Source organism: Malus domestica, chromosome 05, assembly GCF_042453785.1.
Source record: "Malus domestica chromosome 05, GDT2T_hap1".
Taxonomy (NCBI): domain Eukaryota; kingdom Viridiplantae; phylum Streptophyta; class Magnoliopsida; order Rosales; family Rosaceae; genus Malus; species Malus domestica.
In genome coordinates this window covers 30,567,962-30,592,814 of record NC_091665.1, presented here as the reverse complement: position 1 = coordinate 30,592,814, position 24,853 = coordinate 30,567,962, and the positions used below count along the sequence as shown (strand labels likewise).

Below are 24,853 nucleotides of genomic sequence, written 5' to 3'. Positions count from 1 at the left end.
AAAATATCTTTCAAAATATTTAACATTAAGTTGTTATCCTGTCTGGGGAAAAAAAATTGGAAATTCGTGTACATAGTCCACAATTGACTGTTGGAGTTAAATACTTGGCACAGAAACATTGGTGTTCTTGGGGAACACTCAAAATTACTTTGAAAAGTCATCTCATTTGGTTAAAAGGGAGGCCGAGAAGAAACAATGCAACTTCCTGTTAAACTCCAAAGGAAATTTCAAAGCTTTATGTATTCAAAGAATCATAACATATAAGGGGGCCAAGGGCTTGAGGAATTTAGAATACAAATTAAACAAGAAAAAAAGTTGGAAGAAGTGAAGCTGCTGTTTGGAATTTAACAGGAAGTTGATAAATATCAATATTGTTCTCAATTTATAACTTTTATTTAATTCTACAAGACGACGTGAAACTTTATATTCTCAATAAAAAATTGAGAATAGCAGAAAGATTGCCTCTTTGGCCTGTTAAATACGATATCCACAGGACCACAGCCGTCTGCAGACAATAGCTAGGAAATCCTGCATATTCTAAGGTAATCAAGTTCAAGACAACTTTTCAAATACGTGAACGCGTGGGCCTTCCATTACTATTCTTAATATGCCACACCTAAATTGCTTGAAAAATCATCTCAATTGGTCAAGAAGGAAACCAAGAAGAAACAATGCAACATCCGGTTGACTATTCCAAAAGGATATTTCAAAGCTTTATTCATAGAATCATGTTGTATAAGGAGGCCGAACTCGAACATTTAACGAACGCAAAGAACTCAACAAGAAATGGAAGAAGTGAAGCTGTTTGGAGCTTGGCATAGTCCATATAGTTCCAGAGTGGTATGGGCTCTAGAGCTCAAGGGTGTGAAGTACGAATACATAGAAGAGGATTTGGCTAACAAGAGTGATTTGCTTTTGCATTACAACCCAGTTCACAAAAAGATCCCAGTACTCGTTCACAACGGGAAGCCAATCGCTGAGTCCAGTGTGATCCTCGAGTACATTGAGGAGACTTGGCCCCAGAATCCCCTCCTGTCAAATGACCCTCATGAGAGAGCGTTGGCGCGGTTCTGGTTGAAGTTTATAGACGAAAAGGTGATCATTATATATGCCAAGCAATGTCATATATATATATATTGTAATTCAAATTTACAATCTGACATCATAACATATATTGCTTCTATATATTATTGGAGTTTCTGCCTTTTCGGTCATTACTAATCAAATGCAAATTTCAATTTGTGTGATCAAGCAGAGCGTACCATTTGCCAAATTCTTTGTGGCTGATGGGGAAGAACATGAGAAGGCTGCAAAAGAAGTCAGAGATCTACTCAAGATCCTGGAAGAGCAAGCTCTGGGAGAGAAGGAGTTTTTCGGTGGCAGTGAAATTGGGTTGGCTGACTTGGCCTTGGGATTTATAGCCTCCTCTGTTGGAGTGATTGAACAAGTGGTTGGTGTCAAAGTGCTGCAAGCCAGTGAGTTCCCTTGCTTATGTAATTGGATTAACAACTTTAGGGAAAACCCAGCAATCAAAAAGAGCCTCCAGCCTGCAGATCAAATGTTCGTGAATTACAAGCAGAAGAGGGAGATGATTCTTGCTTCAAGGCCTTGACTTGCTTTCTTTTTGCATCTTTTTAGCCGTTATATATGTAAGTGGATTAAGAAAAAGATATCATAATAATTGTTGCTATTCTAAGTAATTTGTGAATTGCATAACTTCTGACATTTTCAGTGTAATTGTCACACATTACATATGATATTATCAGTTTAATCATCACGACAACAAAGGGCCTTTTCGGACGGTAAAAATCCATCGCAAAATCTTCCAAAAGCGTCGCAATATACCTTTTACGACGGGCTTGCGACGGCAAGTAACACATCGCAATAACTATGCATCGTAAATGTTGGTCGATTATATGCGACACTGTGAGTGCGACGCAAATACGATTTACTACGGGTTTGCAACGGCAAGTAACGTGTCGCAAATAATTGCCACCAGGTTTAAAAAAAAATATTGGGCGTCAAATTGGACGCCAATGACAATATTTTTTTAACAGCTTCAACAAAAAAAATTCATGTGAAATTGTACTACAGGTTCCAAACTAAAATGAAATTCAAACCAATGTTACAATTCATAATTTACAAAATGAAAAACACTTATTTGGAATCTTTGAGATTGTAATGTACTTCATTTGGAGTAATTAAACACATATACATGATCAGACATTTATATAGTCTACAATACTACATTAGACCAGTGCTTCTCTGTCGGACCTAGCAAGAGATCCCCTTGAGTGTTTTTCCTTCCAAAACTTTATGCCTCTCCTCTTCATCTTCCAGTCTCTGTAGTTGACAAGAATTTACCACCACAAAAATGATATCAATCATGACAAAGGAACAAAAGTAACTTGCAGACCACTGATACAACTATAACAAACGGCACAACGCTAGCATTTGTATAATTACTTTAAAAAGGTCGTACCCAGTACACAAGGCTCCCGCTTTACGTAGGGTCTGGGAGAGATGAATGTCGGCTAGCCTTACCCCCATTTAGGAAGAGGCTGCTCCCAAGTCTCGAACCCGAGACCTACCGCTCATGGGCGAAGACACTTGCCATCGCACCAAGTGCGACCTCTATTTGTATAATTACTTTCATAAGAACAATTTAAGTACCACTGATAAAACCATATCTGAGCTTATGACCGGATGTCATATCAAGAAATGGAACTCAACCTAGACATTTTATGTATTACCTGTTATCAGGGGCGGATCCACAGTGGGGTCGTCGGGGTCGCACGACCCCTTGGAAACCATGGAAACAACCTTGAAGCTCCCATATGCGACCTCTTGGAGCTGGGGTCGTCGGGGTCGGAGGCACGCCAACTGTTCGACAAAAGCCCTGAGCGAAAACTGGGCAGGAAGAGGAAGAAGAAGCAGTGCTCGCGCGCGCTTCTTTTTTTTTCAAAACAGATGGGCAAAACGGCGTCGTTTTGGTCCAGGCCGAACAAAAAAAAAATAAAATAAATTCCCACCATGTCCCCCCCCCCCCCCCCCCCCCCAGTCCCAGCCTTCCTACCCGACTCCTATACAATCAAAAGCCCCAATTTCATTTGTTTATATTGTGAGTTTTTTCATTTTAACACCAATTATTTTGTTAAAAATTATTAAAAAAATTTATTATTGTTCCCTGCCCAGATTAATTCGACATTGCACCAAACGCCCGACTAATGTAGTTAGTACTATCCGACGACTATTTATCTTATCCTACTGAAATAGTCAGTACAGTCCGAAGTACCAAACGAGGCTAAAAAAAAATTTCGCGCTGCGCGCGCTATGACCCCACAAACATTATTTCCTGGATCCGCCACTGCCTGTTATAGTGGAATTTTGATGCAACTCATCACAGCAACATCTGATTTCACTCGACCTTAGCAGTAGCTTTTACCCAACCAAGCCAATTTCTAGGGAAAGAGGAACAAAATATGGGGAAAAAACACAAGAAACAAAGATGGAGGGGAACAGTAAGACACCAATTTATAACGTAGATCAGCCTTTTATACAGACCAAGTTATTACAGCAAAACAACACGAAAGTAGCTACATTTCTTAAAGATAAAATAGTGGAGTAATTCTTAATGTAATAATAGAATTAATGGTCTAACATACATGAATCAGTAGAAGCTCACTACAAACACATGATGGTTGAATGCGGATGACATCATAACACTTAATCAAACGTCATTTACTGGATTCTACTCAGACAACTCACTTCAAAAGGTGGTGGCCATTCTAACAAAACGAACTCAATTAACCCAACATCTTAGTAGGTTACTAATAAGAAATATTAAAAGATATAGAGCAAATTAATGCATGGCATTTTTGTATGCAAGGAATACATAATCGTTTCTTCTTACACTCTCTGCGGCGAGCTTGGGCAATTTCGTTAACTAATGACATAAACATAGATTTTTATACAACAGTCACAACAAATGACAACATAAACATAATATACCAATTATGTTTGCATACCAGATCAATTACATTATAAATCACAACATTGACAACAAATGACATAAACATAGAATTTACAAATTACTTACTTTCTTGGACTGCTTATTTACTTTTCTTTCTTCCTACTTTGTATGATCCTTTATGGCCGTAAGAAAATAACCTACTCTCTTGCTTCTTCACAAACCTTACTCTGTATCGATGTCATCAGAATGCCCCAATTTATCTTCTACCTTTAAACTACACGCCATTCTCACTTTTCTTAGAGGCCCGCTTTCCATTTTCTCCTCCGTCTTGCTCTGATTTCGACTCATCATTCACCATTCCTTTCCAAACAGTTCTTTCCTTTTCCTCTACAAATCTCACCTTTTTCTGACCACTCCGTGCTTCTTCACAAAAGCACCGCCATTGTCTCTGCATTCATCAATGCTTTCTTACTCATCCTTCTCCAATTAATCCATCCCTAAATTTCTGCTTCTCTTGCTAATTGAGTCACCAGTGCCATTAAAGAATAAATAAACAAAACCAAGCCAGCATACTTCTTTGACTAGCTCCAATTACAACAAAAAAAAAAAAAAAAATCCTCCAACAATATTAGCAATTACTGATGAAATTGAACATAGAAAAGACAAAAAAAAACCCTAAACAACGGGAGAACTGATGGAGAATAGATAAGACTGGAATTTGCTGAAAATGATGAAACAACACCAAGAAAAAACAAATTAGAAGATAATTCCTCAAATAATCTTACCGAATGAGAAAGGATGAGGTTGAATTCGAATTTCTAGCAGCAAAAAGAAAAAACTGAGAGCTGACCAAAAACATTAGGGTTAGGGAAAGGGGAGATTTGAGAGAGGAACAAGAAACATAAATCCTTACCTGGTTCAATTGTGTCTCAGCATCAGTGATTGTCGCAAGAGTGGCAAAGAATGATCTATATGCTTTGAAGAGAGGAAGATAGGCGGAGAACGAGAACGAGAGAGGCGGAGAGCGAGAGGGAGATGAGAGCGTGCAGTTTTTTTTCTTTTCTTCTACTTATTCACAACAGAGGTGCGTGCGACGGAACTTATTCATGTCCCATACAACAGAGCGCCAAAGTTTAGCGCACAGAAAATAATGAAATTTAATAGTTATTGCGAGGGCCTCATCACGCGCGTAGTAGAAAAGATGTCGCAATTATCATATTTTCTTATAGTAACATGTGTATATATTGATTTAAAACGTGGAATACAAAACAACATGTGATGTTATGATTGTCGCAATAAAAAATTTATCGATTCAGTATAATCACATTGCTACATGATATCACTAATAAAATCATGTTATAACACATAAATATATTTATTAATATATTTCGTAATTTCTACATCCATGACATATTAATCATGTTACATACTTATATTATAATATGTAAATCAATAACACAATGTGATATAGTAATAACTAATTATGCTGCTAAACACTGCCGTTTCCAGGGGAAGTGTTTTTTTTCTATTTTCCTAAGAAACAAACAAAAGGGAAAAAAAGGTTAAGAGAGAAAATAAGACTGGCTGTAATTACTACCATTTGGGTTGTGGGAGGTGACAGTATTGTGTTCATCCAAATGCGGCCTCCCAAGAAACCATTGCCAAACTCTAAAAAGCAACACAAGAACTCTGAATTCAAGCGGTGGCCATGGCTTCTGTTGCAAACTCTCCCTTACACATCCTCAAACCTCGAAATCACACTCACTACAAACTCAGCAGTGGAATCAGAACGACCCTCTGGTCATTCTCTTGTACAAATGCACCATTTCTCACTCTGCAGACCTCAAAGCATAAGTCTTCAACCATCACATGCTTTGCAACTGATAAGCAAACTTCTCCTACTGAAATCAGGTCTTCCCTTTTCCAGTATTTTGAGAATGATTGTTTCGTATGATTCATTTAAGGGCAGTTCTGCACAAATAGAATAGATTACAAATTCTAATTGAAAACATAATTGGAGACCCTAGACAGACGATAAAGTGTATACATAACATAGTTAGTGTCCTGTTATTGTCTGTTTAGTGTCCTTTCGGTTATTTTCTTATTTATTAAAAGCTTTTAACAGGTTTTACATGTGCATATTTCCTTAGATTTAAGCTTACACCATATCTTAATGTTTTCTTGGATAATTGGATTGTTGGGACATGACCAAATGAACATCTGTGATTGGTAGTAGTTGTGCCATAGTGTTGCAAATTTGAAATTTTCAAGATCATTGCATCAATTTTCTGGGATATTTGATAAGTTCTACCTATTTGTACTATGAACGGAACTGGTTCTAAATTGAAGTAGATAGACTAGTATTGGGGTTTTCCCGGTTTCAACATCTTTGGCAACTTGGGTTCTTTGGCTCTCTGCCTTTCAATCCAATGCATTGTGCTATATCAGCTTCTAGTTTACACATTAGGCTTCTTGTAATCATAGGTTTGTTTGTTCCTCAGTTCCACAGCCAGGATCAGGAGTGAAGTTCTCACTCCCTTTCGCTCCGTTCGAATGTTTTTCTATCTTGCTTTCATTGCAAGTGGTGGTTTAGGAGGACTAATAGCAACCACACAGTTGATTGCAGCACGAACAAACCCATCAAGAGCACTTGATGCCACCGAAATTGCCAAGGGTCTTGGCAAAGACCTTGGAGCAGTGTCTCTCTTTGCATTTTTGTATTTGAGGGAGAACAAGGCCAAAGATGCACAGATTGCTAGGCTCTCTCGAGAGGAAAACCTTTCGAATCTTAAGCTTCGTGCTTCTGAAAAGAAAGTCATTCTCCTTAGCTCTTTGAGAGGGATTGCTCGGCTGGTAATATGTGCTGGCCCTGCATCGTTCATCACAGAATCCTTCAATCGAAGTGAGCCTTTCACTAAAGGGCCTGTGGAAAGAGGAGTGCTCGTTGTGCCCTTGGCTACGCATGGAAACGTACCTAGTTTTGAGTTTGAAGAAAGTGAAGAGGCTAAGGATATTACTGCAAAGAGGAAAAGACTCTGGCAGCTGACTCCAATTAATGTCACTGAATGGACCAAGTAAGTAAACCTTTTTCAAAACAAAATGATTTAATCATTTACAAGTTCTTATTCTCTCGTCAAAAACACTCATTTTTTCGTTGGATATTGTAGTTGGTTGGACGAATAAAAGAAGCTGGCCGGTGTTACCTCTGACTCTCCCGTGTAAGCGTTTCTTCCATCCTTGCTTTTACCTTTAATCCACTAGCCAAATGCCGTATGCCTAATATATCATATTATGGCAGTTTGTATAGTTTGTGCTTTTAACCAATGAGTCTATTTTCTTGGGTAAATTTGTTGTGCGGAAGCGGCATACGACTGTAAGTGAATAGTTAAATAGAACAGAATAAAACCACTATCAACAAGAACACCAAGATTTATACTGGTTCGGCAATGCCTACATCCAGTTTGGAGACGACGGAGTATTCCACTATAATCAATGAGAACATACAATAGTGTTTATCACTCAATTTCCCAAAGACCCGAATAACCCAAGCTCTCACACTTACAATAGGAAGAGAAAACCAAAAATACAAAACAAGACAATTTGAGAAAATTCTTCTCTATGCCGAATGGCTTCTTGCTATTTTTCTCTCTTCCTTGTTCTCCTCTACAATGCTTATGGGCTGCACCTTGCTCCCCTTTTATAGCCAAAGAAAAGCTTCTCAAAGACATCAATGGCCAAAGGCCTACCATCAAGTCAAAAGAGTTAGGCACAATTGCATGTAATTTTTGTTTCCCACATGTAGCATGCCAACCAACAATTTTGACCACAAAAGTAGCCGAAATCAATTGTTGGTTTTAGACTACTTTGTTTGAGCCAATAATCAACAAAATTCGCATAAGATCACTTCTTGAGTAATTCTACATCAATTTTTTTTTTTTTGCCAGGTATATATCTCTTCGCCTGGATGGTCGTGTTCGTGGCAGTGGCGTTGGTTACCCACCTTGGAATGCTTTTGTTGCGCAGTTACCACCTGTAAAGGGAATGTGGTCTGGTCTCCTCGACGGGGTTGATGGAAGAGTTTAAGAAAATATTTTTCGTTTGTATAGATTAGTTCCTAGTTCTGGATTTCTTGAAATCTTTGCTATGACATAGATTAGTTTCTAGTGATTCATTACTTGTCATGACTCTGCAGTCTGTTGAGAATATTGTGGTGTTATGTGCCATTTATAAGCACTTGCATGCTTATCGATTTTTTGAGTATCTCCCGACTCTCTTGCATTATTGGGTGCTTAAGCTTAACTATATGGTTTTTTGTTTCGGCCAAACACGTAAAACAAACATCCTGGTGCCCGCAAGGATTTGCACATTCCGAAACATAAAATGCTTATGTTTGAACAACGAGTCCTGCCTATTGGGTTCTGGAAATCGTCTTTGGAATTGTTTAATGATTTTTTTGTTAATGGAAAAGAGAAGTTATTTGCGCAAGTTTTTCACCCCTTGCACACGCTTGCTTGTTTACGCTCTTTAGATATAAATGAAAGGAGAACCGATAAAAATGACAAGGGTCAGAATGTATAAGGAGAAAAGTGAGTGCATAAATCATTTTCCATAAAAAAAAAACAAAAAAAACCAGTTTGATATACCACTTCTCTCTTTATCGCGAGATAAAGATACAATGGTAAAGAGAGAACCGCGGTATGTAGGATAGTTTTTCTTATGATATTATATACTTGGAAAGAGCTGTATGGACAAAAATATAGCGAAGCTAATCTGCAATCAATCCTTGTGGAAATTTTAGAAAATACAATAATACTCTATGAATTTATATCGATCGATTGGGATTTTGAGCATGCAGTGAAATCACAGAGTATGATACAAAAATAAGGGGCACCAACAACTAGGAAGAAATTGATAGAAGGAGAATGTAATTAAGATTACAATTTACAGTGCTACTACAAACTCATTTAACTTCTTCAATCTCGTCCAAAGCATAGTTATTTGTTGACACATTGGCATAGTTAACTTTGTTGAACCGGACCACGACCGGGTAACGGGTATTCGGATCCTGCAAAATGGATATAAACACAGAAATTTTAAGAAAAGCGCACCATTTTCCATGTTCATTTTCATTTCAATTGAGAGGGAGAGATAGGTCAGACCTGATCCACAGCTACAACAGATCCAATGCCTTTGAACCAGTAGGATTCCTTCCTCAGAATCTTCACCTGTTAATGGAAGTATATAAAGTTATTAGCTTATTATTCATACAAAAAATAGAAAAGTTGCAGCCTCCAAGTGAAACTGGGCAATGTTTTAATATTCATGCAATAATATTAGTTAGAAAACTTAGAAGCATTACAAATTTTCAATTTGGGATCCTTTGGAATTGGAACATATTAAAATTTAAAACTAAATAAAACCGTTTTCTATCGTAGAATTTGTACTAAAGGACATATATATAATAAGGTGTCATTTGTGACTCAGTCTGGTTGGACTATTTAAATAAAGGAAAAATTAGTATCCGGTCCCTAGTTTTTACTGTTTATTGACTAAGACCTTATTAGTTCTCAAATTTTGATTCAAGTCCCTAACATTAATGTGATAATGAATTTACATGTTTATTATATAATTTTTTAATATAAAAATTAGTAATTAATTTAGGGTTTAATACTCACACCTCTATTAAACTTCTAATTAATTTTCAATTCAAACATTTTCAAAATAATAAAAAATTAAATTAAATTAAGTTTGTACCTATTAGTTATATATATATATATATAAAGATTCTCAATTTTTTAATCTTAAATGTACCCATTCATATAATTTTCAATTTTTTTAATCATCAATGTACCCATTCTCATATATATCAATTTGTTATATGTAAAATATACCCTTTTTTAATATAAAATCCATTCAAATTTTTTAATCCATGTTTAAACTTATATGGGTACATTCTTTTTCATTGATTTGAGAATGTATCCATGTTTTGGTACAATAACTTTTTTTGTTAATTTTGGTTAATGTACCCATACATATATGTATACACACACACAATATAATAGACAGTATAATTTATATTTTATTATTTTTAATCCCATAAATTATGGGTTTTATTTAAAATCTCATTAATATAAACAATTACAAATTTCAATTTTCAATTTTTAATTTAAAAAATATAGTAACTTACATTATTACATTAATGTCAGGGACCTCAATCAAAAACTAAAAACTAACAAAGTTTCAATCAAAGAATATTGATAGCTAGGGACCGCATCCAAAGTATCCCTTAAATAAAATTAGACTAATAAATACTTGGACCTCTAAGCCGCTAAGAATTAACTGAGATAGCATATATAAGCTTATAGCGATATTTTTTTTATGCAAACGATATTGGATGAGTGAATATCAAAACAAAGAATCTCATAAGCGAGAATGAACACTCTTAACAACTTCATTACAAGCCCTTTAGCAAGTGTTTAGTGTTTTTAAGTCTATTTTTTTCTGGGTTCAATTAGGTTTTTCAATTCACCAATTGCAACTACCAAACCATTCAAAATTCACTAAAACAAATACTAGAAAAGAACACTGCTTTTTTTTTACTTGAACTAACCTTAGTGCCTCTCTTGGGTCCAATTGGTGGTGGCTTAGGCTTAGGGGTGGCTTCCCCCTCTGGTGCAGTCTTGGTGGCTGCCGTCGGAGAAGCGGCTTCCTCTGCTGACCTGGTCACAAACCTAGCATTGCTTCTGGTGTTGGTGTTGGGTTTTGATGGGAAAAACAGCATGCTATTTCGGCTAGAAGTTGAGCCTGCGTTGGTGGTTGCAACATTTGGTGCTACCACAAAGCCTGAGGCAGCTGATGCGATGCCACAGCTAGCCATATTTGTTTCTGTGCTGCTGTTAGTCACTAAACTGTGTGTGTGTTTGTGGTAAGATTGTGGCAGAAGTTAATGGATATAAAATTAAGACAAAAAATTGAGAGGCTTTGAATGAACTGAGTTTGTATTGCTATTGGGGAAAACAGAATTATCTGATCCTGACAACGCGAGATGATTCGTTGCCTCCACTAGGGTGATGACACCTGTGCACCATATCCTTTATGTTTGGATAATATGTGATTATATGTCATCCTTGCGGGTGGACTTGCTGCGTAGACAAACCAACATTTTTCTTTTTCTTGCCGTGAAATTCTTCTAAATAATGATGGAATTGTTATATTAATATTTAATATATGTTTGATTGAGTAAATTTTTGGTAGAATGAGTTTTCTTGGTAGAATGAGTTTAAGACTACAAATTAATAAATGCACTAGCATAAAAAAAAACATAATCCTATAATTTGGGTATGCTTTATTTTCTCCACTCTCTCTTGCCGCATCCTCTCTCTTCGGTTCATTAAATTGGCCACAATAAGAATTGAATTTTCAAGAAAAATATCTAAAATCATTCATTAACCACCAAAAAATCTTCTTAATTTCTTTTAATGTTTTTTTAATATTATTAATTGGGGTGTGATATCCACACACCCCATTTTACTTCTCACACACCCTTCTAATTTTCGGCCATCGGATCAGATGAATTGAAAAAGATCAACGGATAGAAATTAATAAGGGTGTGTGAGAAGTAATTTGGGGTGTGTGGATAGCACACCCCTATTAATTATGTGGTTGTTGACTTGGAGCCAATGAGTAATATGAATTAGTTAGCATATTTCTATGTCCTAAGCCTGTAAATAGACAAGAATAATATATATGACTTGGTTTTCTACTCCCAATCTCTCTCTCTCGTCTATCTCTTATCTCTCTCATCTATTCCATATCCAACATGTTCCGAATCATAGTTTTTTTACCAAAACATAATTCAAAACCCAATACTAAACCATATACTGTGGAATGGAAAATTAGAAACAATTATTTTTAGATAATTGTTCGTAGCATTCATCTTCATTGTATATTGAAGTACGATAAAATTTAGATTTCTGGAGCTTTCTTGTAAGGGAAACACAACTAGTGCTTATAAGAAGATAGTGTACAACTTTTCATAAAATAAAATAAACAAGTTAAAGAGGTAGAGACGGTAAAATGGGCACTAAACAATGATTTATTTTTTAAAGATAAAAACAGAACTAAAGTCAGAGGCTTCCCCTACTACAACAATTGCCAACAAGATCAAATATTTCCTGGCAAAACTTGGGATCGTACGAAACTCCTTCAATTCCCTTCAAAATCAAAACATGAAAACAAAGCTAGGGTTTTAGCTGATGGTTCTGATCACAGACTTCTCAGTCTACGTTACCGCACCATGATGCATAATACTTCCGAATCGAACGCCAAAGATCCAATGCAGATCAGAATTCCATCACATGGAGGTTTTCTTGGGATTCAGAGCTCCGATACCCGATTATCCCCATCACAACGCCTCCAAAAGACCCAGGCCACAGGTTAATCCAAACCCTATAGTTAGTCACTTAATTAGTTTTAAATGTGTTAAAGATTTTGTTGCTTAGTGAGTCTAAGGAGGGTGTAGTCAATCTCGGATTTGAAGAGACTTTAAAATTCTAATGTAGTCAACTAAAGGATTATAAAGGATTTTTAGAATTCATGCAAATCCTAGTGTAGTCAACTAAAGAATTTTAAAGGATTTTTAAAATCCATCAAAATCTAAGTGTATTAAAAAAATTAAAGATTTGTAGGATTTCATTAAGTTGTGGATTTTGTGGAATTTGCGAGTAAGAAGTATATATAATCAAGACCAAATAAAATCCTACCTCACACCTTAGGATTTCAAATCCAGATACCTCTTTGAATGTCTGACTCTCCCTTCCTTTCATTGCCTGCCACCTACTTTGTTTGCTTGTCTTCTTCCTTCGTCTCTGCAATTTTTTCATGTATGGATAAATATGATGTTGTGTTGCATCATTTCTCATATGGCGTCGAAATGGTCTAAAGTGTTGACTTTTGTATTTTAGGTAGGATCCCTAATTGATTGCAATTCCGTGTATTCTCATGTAATCACTTGTAATTGGTTCTCTTTCCATTTATGTTAGGGTTGTAAACCTATAAGTACCTCTTATTGAGAAGAATATAATACAATTCAAAGCATTCTCTTCTTGGTATCAGAGACAGGTTAAGAAAAATAAAAAAAATTATTATTATCGCAATTTGTCTGGAGAACAGAAATCGCTGTGCAGCCTGTTGTGCAGCATTGTGAAATTAGCGAGCGACACCATCGTTGCTGATTCGAGTCCACCGAAGACCATCGCGCATCCAGTTGTGTACCGTGCCCATCCGACCAGCAAGCGATGCCGTCGTTGCTGACCGGAGTTCACCGAACCGATCTCTACATCCACTCACGACCCACTGTTGCATCACGTACTCACGTACTCACTATGCATCGATCTAATCAACATGAACATGAGAGTAGGATCAATCGTGACCGATTCAAGTCGCGTGCATTGGTTGCTGAAGCTAAGGCAGATTCTGATCATACAAGCAATGATGGTAAGGCTTTAAAAATTTCTGCATCTGTTATGAATAGTACATGGATAATTGATTCTGGTGCTACTGAACATATGACTTGTGATTCTAGACAGGTCCAAACCCTAAAACCATCTACCAATACTATAGTTCGTGTTGCCAATGGTAATGTTGTCCCCATTATTGGGGAAGGCGATGTCTCCCTCTCTGATACCCTGAATCTTGACCCCTTACTTACTGTTCATTCCCTTGATTATAATTTATTATCTGTTACTCAAATAACTATTGCCCTACATTGCCTTGTTATTTTTGGCCTTCCTTTTGTGTTTTTTAAGGACATTCGGACTCGTAAGACGATTGGTTATGGTATTCGGAGGGGAAAGCTCTACTACTTGGAGCTGACATCGAACAGTTCTCGAAATTTGAGTCAAGCTCTTGTCATGGAAGGATCTCATGGGGAGAGGGATAAAGCTTCGGAGGTTTGGTTGTGGCATCGTTGACTTGGACATGATTTTTTCGGCTATTTACGAAGGTTGTTTCCTAGCCTATTTGTTATGCATGATGTTTCTAGCTTTAAATGTGGTGTTTGTGAAATGGCTAAAAGTCATCGTACTTAATTTCCATCCAGTATGAATAAAAGTTCAGTTCCATTTATGATAATTCATTCTGATGTTTGGGGGTAATCTAAAACTGCTATGTTTCGTGATGCTCATTGGTTCATTACTTTTATTGATGATTGCACACGTATGACTTGGGTATGTTTGATGAAGTCCAAAAGTGAAGTTCCTTCTTTGTTTCAGCAATTTATAAAATGGTACAAGTATAATATAAGTCCCACATACAGGTTCTCGGGAGTGATAATGGCGGTGAATATGTTAACTCTGACCTTCGTGCCTTTCTTGATCATCATGGCATTGTTCATCAAACCACGTGCCCATATACTCCACAACAAAATAGGGTTGCAGAACACAAGAACATTAAGCTTTTGGAGGTTGTTTGTGCTTCTTTGCTCGAGGCTTATCTCCCGTTATCCTATTGGGGAGAAGCCCTTACCTCAACTACGTATCTCATTAATCGTGTTCCATCCCGATCCGTTGATTTTCAAACACCACTTCAGGCTCTCTCCTCACACGTTGATGCTCCTGCAGTCCCCAATTTTCCACCTCATGTGTTTGGCTGTGTGGCCTTCGTTCATCTTCATAAACAGCAGAGGAGTAAGCTTGAACCTCGGGCCTTACGGTGTGTGTTTGTGGTGTATGCCTCAAATCAGAAAGGATATCGTTGTTATGACCCTTCGACGAAAAAGTTGTTTGTCACTATGGATGTTGCCTTTCATGAGAATGATAAGAAACCTGTGGGATGTAAATGGGTTTATACTGTGAAGTATAAAGCTGATGGGACAGTTGATCGCTTCAAGGCAAGACTAGTAGCAAAATGATACACTCAAAAATATGGAATTGATTATACATATACATTTGCTCATGTGGCCAAGATCAACACCGTTCGTGTTTTGTTGTCCTTGGCTGCAAATCTTGATTGGCCTTTACAGCAGTTTGATGTGAAGAATGCCTTCTTGCATAGAGATTTGACAGAAGAGATTTATATGAATCTTCCACTTAAATGTAATGCTCCAGATAAATACAATAGAAAGGTGTACAGGTTGAAGAAATCCTTGTATGGCTTAAAGCAGTCTCCTCGAGCATGGTTTGGAAGATTCACAAAATCTATGAGAGCATTTGGTTACAGACAAAGTAACTCTGATCATACTTTGTTCCAGAAAAGACAGAATGAGAAGCTTAATACACTTATTGTGTATGTAGATGATATGGTGGTAACAGGTAATGATCTGAAAGAACGTGTGGCCTTGCAAAGATACCTATCTACAAAATTTGAAATGAAAGACCTTGGATCCTTGAAATATTTTTTAGGGATTGAGGTGTCAAGAAGCAGTTCTGGAATTTTCTTGTCTCAAATGAAGTATATTATTGATTTGTTGCACGAAATTGGCATGTCAGCTTGTCAGCCAGTAGCTACACCATTAGAAGAAGGATTGAAACTTAGTGTTGATTCTAATCAAGTATCAGTTGACAAAGGAAGATACCAAATGTTAGTAGGTCGTTTGATGTATTTGGCACACACAAGACCGGACCTTGCTTATGCCTTGAGTGTAGTGAGTCAATACATGCATGATCTTGGAGAACAACATATGAATGACGTGATGAGAATATTACGATATTTGAAGGGAAGTTCGGGCAAAGGAATTTTGTTTAAAAGGAATAATCACTTTAGTGTTGAAGGTTATACTAATGCAGATTGGGTAGGTTCAATTGACGATAAGCGCTCAACATTAGGTTACTTTATGTTTGTTGGGGGTAACTTGGTTACATGGAGAAGTAAGAAATAGAATGTGGTTGCCCGTTCCAGTGCAGAAGCTAAATACAGAAGTATGGCTTTGGGAATTTGTGAAATTTTGTGGCTTAAGCTTCTGTTAAGCGATTTGGGTATACAACATGATCAGCCCACGAAATTATTTTGTGATAATAAAGTTGGCCGTGACATTGCATATAATCCGGTACAACATGATAGAACAAGGCATGTTGAAGTTGACCGGTTCTTCATCAAAGAAAAATTGGAAAGGAAAATAATTGAAGTACCAGCGATAAGAACAGAAGATCAGTTGGCAGATATCCTCACAAAGCTGTTTCAAGTCACAAGTTTTCAAGTTTCTTACACAAGTTGGGTATGAGCGACATATATGCACCAACTTGAGAGGAAGTGTTGACTTTTGTAATTTAGGTAGGATCCTTAATTGATTGTAATCAAGGTTCTAAAAAACGTTAGGCGCTAGTCAGGAGGCGGGCTAGCGCCTAGCGCCTAGGCGGCTAGGCAACGCCTAGCCGGATTTAGGTAAATTTTTTGTATATCTTGTAAATAAGTGCATATTGACACCTAAAAAAAAACTATACTTGTATGGATAATAAAATAATGATAAAATGCAAATTAGGTACACTATTTCCATAAGTATTGGATGAACTTGTAGTAAATCCATCATTTGCAAATTAGATACACCATTTCCATAAGTATACCACCATGAAACCAAAAAAGAAAAAAGCACGCAATTAATATAAAAAAAAAAAAAAAACCTCCTAGGATCGCCCAGCCCGCCTAGGCCTAACTCGATTTTTCCTCCCGATTTGCCCAAAAACGCCTCGGTTGTTAGGCGCCCAGCGCCTAGGCGTTTTTTAGAACACTGATTGTAATTCCGTGTATTCTCATGTAATCACTTGTAATTAGTTCTCTTTCCATTTATGTTAGGGTTGTAAACCTATAAGTACCTCTTATTGAGAAGAATATAATACAATTCAAAGCATTCTCTTCTTAAAGGAGCTCAAGGACCAAGTATTATGATTACATAGTGCAAAAGCCCAGCTCTTAAAGAAAAGAAGAGACATTTAAAGGAATACATGCAAATGTATGAACTAATGTCCTCTCTTGAGGGGTAATTTTCAAGCTTTATGGTACCCTTTATTTAGGGGTGTGCTATCCACACTCCTCATTTTACTTCTCACACACCCTTGATAATTTCTGTCTGTTGATCTTCTTCAATTCATCTGATCCGACGGCCGAAAATTAAAAAGGTGTGTGAGAAGTAAAATGGGGTGTGTGGATATCACACCCCTTTATTTAATGGCTTTAGCGGCTAAAAAAACCTAGCAATCTTTATCTCAAGCTCAATTTTGTTTATCTATACAAAAAGCAACAATCTTTCACAGACTTGTGATCATTTTATCTCATACCTAATTTTGTATTTGTTGAAAATTGAATGAAATTGTATTTGTTTTTGAAATTTGGTCAGCTTAAGATGCTATTGTTTGGTGGAGCAAGGATGCAGCTCTCCAACATGAATCAAATGCAGCTTCATTTGATTAGATTTATAACCTAGGTACATTTATCGAAAATCGAATGAAATTGTATTTGTTTTTTAAATTTGGTCAGCTGAAGGTGCTATTCTTTGGTAGAGCAAGGATGCAGCTCCCCAACATGAATCAAATGTAGCTTCATTTGATTAGATTTATGACCTATGTACATTTATCACCATTTGATTTATTTGACGGTCAAAATTCAGCGCTGTAAAATCTATCAAAATCTATAGAAGTCTGTTATATGAATCTTCTCAAATCTTTCAAAATCCATATGAATTTTGTAGAAGTCACATAATCCTATGAAATCCATCACTCAAAATCTATTAAAATCCTCTCAAATCCTAACTTGACTGCACAAGTTGAATTTGACGCTCTTGTTTTAAATTTTCATCTCCTTGTAGATGATCAGCTGTAAGAAAAAATAAATCCTTCTTGTAGATGATCGCTCTAAGAAAATAGCCAAATTTACAAATCTTGATAATCAAAATCAAAGAATCCTAAGATGTGAATTTGTATTTTATTTCATTGCCTTTTTCCAAAATGTGTCAAGTTCACTTTTCACATTGCACTTGATTTTTTTTTTTTTGAAAAGTTGAGGCTTATTAATTGAATTGCCTCCTTAAAATGTCATTTAGTCTCAGTTTACCCTTTCAAACAGGTTTTGTCTCTTTTTGCCTTTTGAAACTGTCATTTTCAACTCTTTTGGTCTCACTTTAACCCATGCTGTTAAGGAAACCTTAAATTCAAGGGCATTTTGGACATTTCACTTTTTACACTCTTCTTTTAATGGAATTCTTGAAATACGATCATTATATCAACCAAAATAAGGGTTACGATTTTGTTCTTAGAGTCATTTCACTTGCAAGACATCTATCTATGGGTTTAATGGAAACTTTGCACTTGAAAAATACTCATTACAACATAAAGAAAATATGAGATCTTTCTAATCAAAATTGGGCTAACTACAAGTTTCACCAATATATAAAAATAAAATAAAAAAAGATCTCAGATCAGGTGCACAAAAAATGATCCCACAATAACCATTACGGTACCTATCCAAAATATGCTTCTTATGCAAACCCAAAACCAAAAAAAAAAAAAAAAAAATCATCTAAAGCAAATGTGCACAATTTGCAACCAAAAGTTTCACATTGTTGAATCACATGTTCCACTGGGCATGAGCTTGTTCATTAGGTGCTTGTACTTGTGGTTGAGAATGAGCTTGTGGGGCAACAAATTCTGCTTGGCTTTGAGTGTGAAGCACCAACAGCTTGTACTCCTCCATGTGACTGAAATTGATCACAATGCCCTCGTTTTTTGGATTCCTCATATATATGTTGTTGATTTATCTAGGTCCACTCACAACCGATTAACATAACATTCAACCTCTCAAATATATAATTAAACACTTCAGTGATAATTCCATTAAAAGTGGTGTGTAGAAAGTAAAATATCTAAAATACCATTGAATTTAATGTTTCTTTAACAAAATAGAGTGAAGTGAGACCAAATGAGTTGAAAATAACAGTTATGGAGACAAAGTGAGACAAAATCAGTTTTAAGGGATAAGTTAAGACTAAATGCCAATTCTAGAGACAATTCAATTAATAAGCCAAAAGGTAATAATCTGATGCAAAATCAATTAAGCAGCTATGATGCCAAGACTTCCGACTCCGGAGTACGATTTCTTTAGGAAATTGAAGGTCTCAAGCCCCTACAGTCCAAAATCGCAATTGCACAAAAGACCATGAAACCCTAAAAGCCCTAAATCCCTCCAAAACCTAACATTGGGAAATTTTAAAATATATAAAAAAAAAAAAAAAAAAAAAAAGAGAACAAAACAAAAAAAAAAAAACTATGTACAAGTCTAATATAAATAAAACAAAAGGAAAGCCAAACATATTCGATGACCACGTACCCATCCTTAAACCCTAAACCCGATCACGGTCATCTCCGTCATTGGCCCTCGCCGGCCACCGCATCACCAACCTCTCTTCGTCTCTATCTCTCTATCACCTCGAGTTTCCCAACACCCAAACTCACCAACCTCGTCCCCTAATAAAATGCAAAAGTACGTAATAATCCTTCACTTCAGTTTAACAAAGAAAATCCCCAAATTATGGGGTTTGTACAATCGCAACAGAAAAAAGCTTTATGCAAATGAATGTCTTTACTCATTATTAGGGTTTGTATTCTCTACTTGCTAGAATCCGTGATGAGAGTTGCAGAACATAGACATCCAGAAAGAAAATCAAAATTGCAGAACGAATCAACAAGCGTAGCTTCCTTGGCAATTGAAACCATATATCAGTTACAGAGAATTCATACGAACAAGAAGATGAACTTTAGAGAATGTGGTGCCATGCGAGTGGATGGGTGTGTAGTGATGATTGGCTGCTGGCAAATATTTATATGGTTGTTTTTTTTTTTCTTGTAACCTTAAATTCCAATATCGGTAAAAAGGAAGTTTCAGTGAAAATTTTGAAGTGTAGGGTGTCTTCATAAAACTGTGGATTGTTAATACTACCCTAAAAATATCTTAATAGATTAAAATTGTGGGGTGTACTCTCTGCACTAAAGTTTGGATCTTTCTCTATAGTTTCAATGCATTTAATGTAATTTATCTTATAAGTTTTCAAAAACAAATATGTAATGGGATCCCTATGTGATATAGGACTCAGAATTAGGAAGTTTAAGTGAACCTTTTTCTAATTTGCTGAAAAATATTTTTAAGGTTTATTTTCGTTTTCAAATAGTGATGCCATATCGATCAAATAACTGACATTTTTTTTTTATCAAGCATATACAAAACATATATAGATGAAGTCACTCAAATCTACGGTCTAGTAGTATTCCTCTTCACTTGTAAGTGAGAGGTTTTAGGTTCAAATATCGTGGATGTTGAATTCGATACCAAATTAGGTTGCCCATTGTGTAGCTTAACCGAAGTCTCCCTCTACTTAGTGTACAATATATCGGTGTACTAAAAAAAACATATATATATGAAATTCTCTTAAAGCGATCATTTCTACAATTTAGATTTGCATGTTCATAATTTCAAACAATTTCTCAGATTTATTTGAAGGATATTTGTTAGTCTAGACTCTTCTAATGGCCCAACCATCTAGGCCTGGCCCGTTTAACACAATAGTTTCCACACAGTCAAAATTAAACCAGTAACGGCTGCTTTTCCCATAAAACCTAACTTTGGCTCGCTCTGTGTCTCTCTCTCCACCCCTCACAGAAAACACGCAGCTCCCTCTCTCTCTTTCAAGAACCAGCTAAAACCCAGATAAGATTCTTCCTCATCATCTTTGTTACGTTACCTTCTCTCACATCCTCGCCAAAACATGGCGCCACCTGTTTGCCAACCGAGCTCTCTCCCTTTCTGGCCTCGCTTACCATGTTTGCCACCTTGTTCGTATCAAATCCTAAAGGATAAAACGCCCCTCTTTTTGTTGTTGTCGAGCTGCACAGAGTGTGAAGTTTGTTGAGTTGGTCTTATCCTGACCAATGGCACCGCCCAGAAGTTATGCGATTCCTGAGGGCTGGGTGATGCGGAAGAAGGTTGAGAACGACGGGACCGAGGTCGAGGTCCTCCAAATTCTCTACTCTTTTTATCATCTTTTTAAATTTGAAGATTTGGGTTGGAATTTGATTTTTTTTTTTATGGTTATGTTTTTTTAATTTAGTGATGTTATTGTGAGTGTTTTTTTATGTTGATTGGGTAAGGCATGGAAAAATATCCTACGAAATAATAAAGACTTTCACTTGATTACCTGACAGCTGTTTTGATAGTTCGAAGTGCAGATCTGAAGTTTTCATTGTTCTTTACTAGAGAAAGGTTTTCCAGTGTTTTAAATTGTTTAATTGGCTTGGATGATAAAAATTTTGATTATTTTAACTGCATGGAATTGTTTTGATCTTTATTTCGATAAAGCATAAGTACCATGCTTTGTTCGGGAAACTTCTTGGTGTAGATAGTTGATACCATGCAGCATAAGCATCTCCTTGCCCATTGATTCGGATTAGGTTATATAAGCTGAGATTGAGTTGCTCATTCTTGTAGTGTTCAAAGGATAGGACTCGTGGACTTGCACAGATACTAGTGATCAGATATGTGCTCAGATCATACAAGATCTTTTGGGATCGGTTAATGTTGAAAAGATATATTTAGCAGTACGTGATACAAGGTCGCTGAACATCCTGTTCGGCTTCCTCGTGACATGTTTTTGATGAATCTAAAGTAAAAAAAATTCAAATAGCTTCACGTGTTGAATTGCATGTTCGTTGAACATTCAGTTCAGCTTTGTCGTAATGCGTTTTACATGAATCTAAGGAATGTCTTTTTCCTATTATATTTTATGTATCGAAAACATATGAATCAAGCCGTTTTCTCTCTCCCCAGACCCGGTACTAAACCCACACCCTAGATCTGCAAGTCTCTCAGTCGCCGGCCCCTTGCTCTGGCTTGTGGCTAGTGGTAGCACCGCTCCTGCCAAATAGTCATAAATGGAATCAGGCCATCGTGTTAGATAAAAAAAAAAAAAGGAATATCCTTTTCCTTAGATGAATCTAAGGAATGTCCTTTTCTTTAGATGAATCTAAGGAATGTCGTAAAGTTTGGTGCATGGTTGTTGACCATTCAGTTCAATCTTTTCATAACATTTTTAAGATGTATCTAAGGAATGTCGTTTTCCAAATAGCTGCACGTGTTGAAGTACTTTAACCGTCAAATTTGAGGAGCTTAATTGATATTGGATAGGTGTTGCCAATAAGCGACACAAGATTTTTTACGGTTTTGGAAAAATAGCTCGTTGGGAACGGAAACTTCTTGTTCCCTAACCGTTTTAACGTATAAATAGGTTTATAATTTACCATTTGTGTACACTTAATAATGATCCCTGTTTGTAGGTTTCATGTTGCCTTTTTATAATCATGAACTTAAATTGAGGAAAATCCTAGATCTGCCATGGGTCTACTATATTTCTGAGCCTTTTTACAGAATTGCTAGCAGGGAAGTTGGTAATTAAAAATGTTTGATCAACTTCCCTGAAATTTGCTTTAACTTTTTCTTTTTTCCTTGTTTTTAATCTGAATATTTGGTTCACTTGTAACTATATTTCTTAGATCGTTTGGCTTTTAGCATGCTCGAAGACATGCTACTATATATAGTACTGATTATGATAGAATTGAATTAAGTAAAGCTAGCAAGTCTTGAAGATAAAGAAAAACTAGTTGAAACCTAAACAAACCTTTAGGACTGATACTTTTCAATTTATGTCTCTTGTAGTGCTTCGTCTGTCTTGCAACAGGACTAGAATTTGGAACCTATAATGGGATGATGCGGTATGTTCATTTTGCTATAGCTAGAGAAGCTTCCATCTACTCACCGGGGAGTTTGAGCTACTTTAATTATTTTTAGTTCATGTTTTTTTATTTCCTAATAACTATCGTGCATACATCTACCTGAATTGTGGGTTTCAGAGCCTAGAATCCTAATATATTGTATGTCGACATGAGAAAATGATGAACAGATGCTTCACGGTTTTATCTAGTTATTTGATTTTATGATTGCCTTTTGATACTTACACATTATAAAATCTACTCCTTTTTGTGCTATGATCTTTAAAGTAGGTTATTTAGGAGGAATATTTTGATGTATTAGAGAACAACTTTGATTGCAAGTTAACTAAGAAATATATATATGTATTCAAACAGTAAGATGGGGTTTAGTGTATCATTTTCTCCAAACATTAATTCGTTGATGAGTACCTTTAGGCCTCGTTTGTTGTCTAGCTTTGGATGGTTAGATGGATTAGCCATGAAGAAAATTTCTCTCTCCCAATCCTACTTTCGTGGGGATTAGGAGGCATTAGTTTTCTTCACAACTAATCCATCTTCTACCTTGACAAAAAATGCAAGTAGACATCCATTTTTCCATTCAACGTTCATTGAATGTAGTGAGTTATCCCATCCAAGCCAATCCTAGACAACAAATGTTCATTCTGTGAATTTTGTTTCGCTGATAATAATCTACGGCTCCAAGTTTACCTACATTTGAAAGACTTTTTTTTTTAAATCTAATAACATTATAGATTTGAATGCAATTTATACTCTTTTATACATGAAGGGGATCCTATTCTTACTACATGAACGGCAGATTGTTTTGATTTTTTTTTTTTTTTTTTTTTTTCTTATTTGGAATTACAAGTTCGGGTTCGAGACTTGGGAGCAGCCTCTCCATAAATGGGGGTAAGGCTAGCCGACATTCACCTCTCCCAGACCCTGCGTAAAGCGGGAGCCTTGTGCACTGGGTACGACCTTTTTTATTTGGAATTACAAGTATTTATCCATCATGTTCATGTGCAGGACTTCAGTCCACCGAAGAAAAAAGCCAGCTTTAAGAAGGGAAAGAAGAAAGCAAGCTCTAAGTGGGGAAAGAAGAAAGCGAGCTCTAAGCAGGGAAGCAATGCCCAAAAGGATGGGGGAGCAAAGAAGAAAGCGAGCTCTAAGTAGAGAAGCAATGCACAAAAGGAAGGGGGAGCTCTAAGCGGGGAAGCAATCCGAGCTCAAATCTAAAAATAGATCAAGCTTTGTGTTAGAAAGAAAAGGCTGGTTATTTCAAAACCGGCTATTTCTCCCCTCTATCGTCTATCCTCTCCCCCTAACTAGTAAGAATGTTTGTATTTTTCACTATTACTAAATGACTACCAATTGTGTTTGTTCTGGAATTGAATGAGAAACAATTTAAAGTGCTAGATTTGTAGTTAACCTTTTGCATCGGGAAGGAAATTTTATATTGGTAGTAGGGTTTATTTTCAGGTTTATTTCCTTCTAGTCAAAAGAAGATTCAATTAGATTGTTGGATTTGTGACCAGGTGGACAACAAGCCAAAATACCTTTCGGCTAATAAAATAGAATAAGGAAAAGGGGGACATCATTATGATGTCTAGCCCTTGATTAGTGGCTTTTACAAAGGCAAAGAATATGTGGCAATTATGGTTTTGTTCCTTTTGTTTATTATATGTTTTTGGTTATGCCTTTGGTGAAGTGGGAGCGGCAGTAGAGGAGAAAAAAGGGAGTTGTCTGTTGACAGCTCTAATCAGTGAGCAGAGGAGAGAGCATTCGGCTCTCCCATTTTAAATAGAGTTGCTGCCTTCCCCCTTTGTTAGTGATCACTCAATCAAAGATATTTGTGCTACATGTTGTGGCTTTTGGGAGAGAAGGAATTTGGTATATGTTTCCATTTTCTCCATTTGTTCTTTGTTTTAGTGAGAGCTATTGGGTGTATGTGGGATTTGGGTTTGAGAGTTAAAACTCTATTTGTAATCTCATTGTGATATTAGTGGAATTTCCTCGCCGTCTCGGAACTGGATGTAAGCTTACGCTGAACCAGTATAAATCCTTGTGTCTTTTGGATTATTTTTCTTGTCATATTTTGCCGTTGTAGTTTATTGGTTTCATATTTGACGCTTCCGCACAA

General features: G+C 36.4%; 3 protein-coding genes and 2 long non-coding RNA genes across 7 annotated transcripts; 3 read left to right on the top strand and 2 right to left on the bottom strand.

Annotated features, from left to right (window-relative positions):
• The first annotated feature begins 623 nt into the window (after positions 1-623).
• Positions 624-1,777, top strand: LOC103428018 (probable glutathione S-transferase). Its single transcript, XM_070821101.1, has 2 exons — positions 624-1,095; positions 1,256-1,777. The coding sequence occupies exons 1-2, from the start codon at positions 787-789 to the stop codon at positions 1,610-1,612; spliced, it is 666 nt and encodes a 221-aa protein (XP_070677202.1). The 5' UTR covers positions 624-786; the 3' UTR covers positions 1,613-1,777.
• A 295-nt stretch (positions 1,778-2,072) lies between these two features.
• On the bottom strand, positions 2,073-5,101 carry LOC103448698 (uncharacterized). 3 transcript variants are annotated; one of them, XR_011580591.1, is made up of 5 exons: positions 4,887-5,101; positions 4,759-4,811; positions 4,100-4,490; positions 3,372-3,461; positions 2,073-2,343 (listed from the first exon to the last, which is right to left on the bottom strand). It is a non-coding gene; the product is annotated as an uncharacterized lncRNA (long non-coding RNA). The 3 variants fall into 3 exon arrangements; XR_011580592.1 differs by having other exon boundaries at positions 4,759-4,791; positions 4,887-5,063; XR_011580590.1 differs by lacking the exons at positions 4,759-4,811; positions 4,887-5,101 and having other exon boundaries at positions 4,100-4,694.
• Positions 5,102-5,614: 513 nt separating this feature from the next.
• LOC103428037 (protein LOW PSII ACCUMULATION 1, chloroplastic-like) lies at positions 5,615-8,232 on the top strand. Its single transcript, XM_029102550.2, has 4 exons — positions 5,615-5,884; positions 6,475-7,047; positions 7,141-7,191; positions 7,918-8,232. The coding sequence occupies exons 1-3, from the start codon at positions 5,682-5,684 to the stop codon at positions 7,154-7,156; spliced, it is 792 nt and encodes a 263-aa protein (XP_028958383.1). The 5' UTR covers positions 5,615-5,681; the 3' UTR covers positions 7,157-7,191; positions 7,918-8,232.
• Positions 8,233-8,730: 498 nt separating this feature from the next.
• On the bottom strand, positions 8,731-11,244 carry LOC103428016 (photosystem I reaction center subunit IV B, chloroplastic-like). The gene is made up of 3 exons (XM_070821100.1): positions 10,584-11,244; positions 9,133-9,198; positions 8,731-9,038 (listed from the first exon to the last, which is right to left on the bottom strand). The coding sequence occupies exons 1-3, from the start codon at positions 10,848-10,850 to the stop codon at positions 8,934-8,936; spliced, it is 438 nt and encodes a 145-aa protein (XP_070677201.1). The 5' UTR covers positions 10,851-11,244; the 3' UTR covers positions 8,731-8,933.
• A 9,515-nt stretch (positions 11,245-20,759) lies between these two features.
• LOC139196496 (uncharacterized) lies at positions 20,760-22,763 on the top strand. The gene is made up of 2 exons (XR_011581479.1): positions 20,760-20,961; positions 22,661-22,763. It is a non-coding gene; the product is annotated as an uncharacterized lncRNA (long non-coding RNA).
• Positions 22,764-24,853: the final 2,090 nt, after the last annotated feature.

Excerpts from the sequence above, each read along its gene's own strand:
- LOC103428018 (XM_070821101.1), top strand. The coding sequence starts at position 787 with ATGGAAGAAGTGAAGCTGTTTGGAGCTTGGCATAGTCCATATAGTTCC. Across the intron at positions 1,096-1,255 it reads TGAAGTTTATAGACGAAAAG|AGCGTACCATTTGCCAAATT; the intron begins GTGATCATTATA and ends GTGATCAAGCAG.
- LOC103428037 (XM_029102550.2), top strand. The coding sequence starts at position 5,682 with ATGGCTTCTGTTGCAAACTCTCCCTTACACATCCTCAAACCTCGAAAT. Across the intron at positions 5,885-6,474 it reads ACTTCTCCTACTGAAATCAG|TTCCACAGCCAGGATCAGGA; the intron begins GTCTTCCCTTTT and ends TTTGTTCCTCAG.
- LOC103428016 (XM_070821100.1), bottom strand. The coding sequence starts at position 10,850 with ATGGCTAGCTGTGGCATCGCATCAGCTGCCTCAGGCTTTGTGGTAGCA. Across the intron at positions 9,199-10,583 it reads GACCCAAGAGAGGCACTAAG|GTGAAGATTCTGAGGAAGGA; the intron begins GTTAGTTCAAGT and ends TTCCATTAACAG. Across the intron at positions 9,039-9,132 it reads CTGTTGTAGCTGTGGATCAG|GATCCGAATACCCGTTACCC; the intron begins GTCTGACCTATC and ends TCCATTTTGCAG.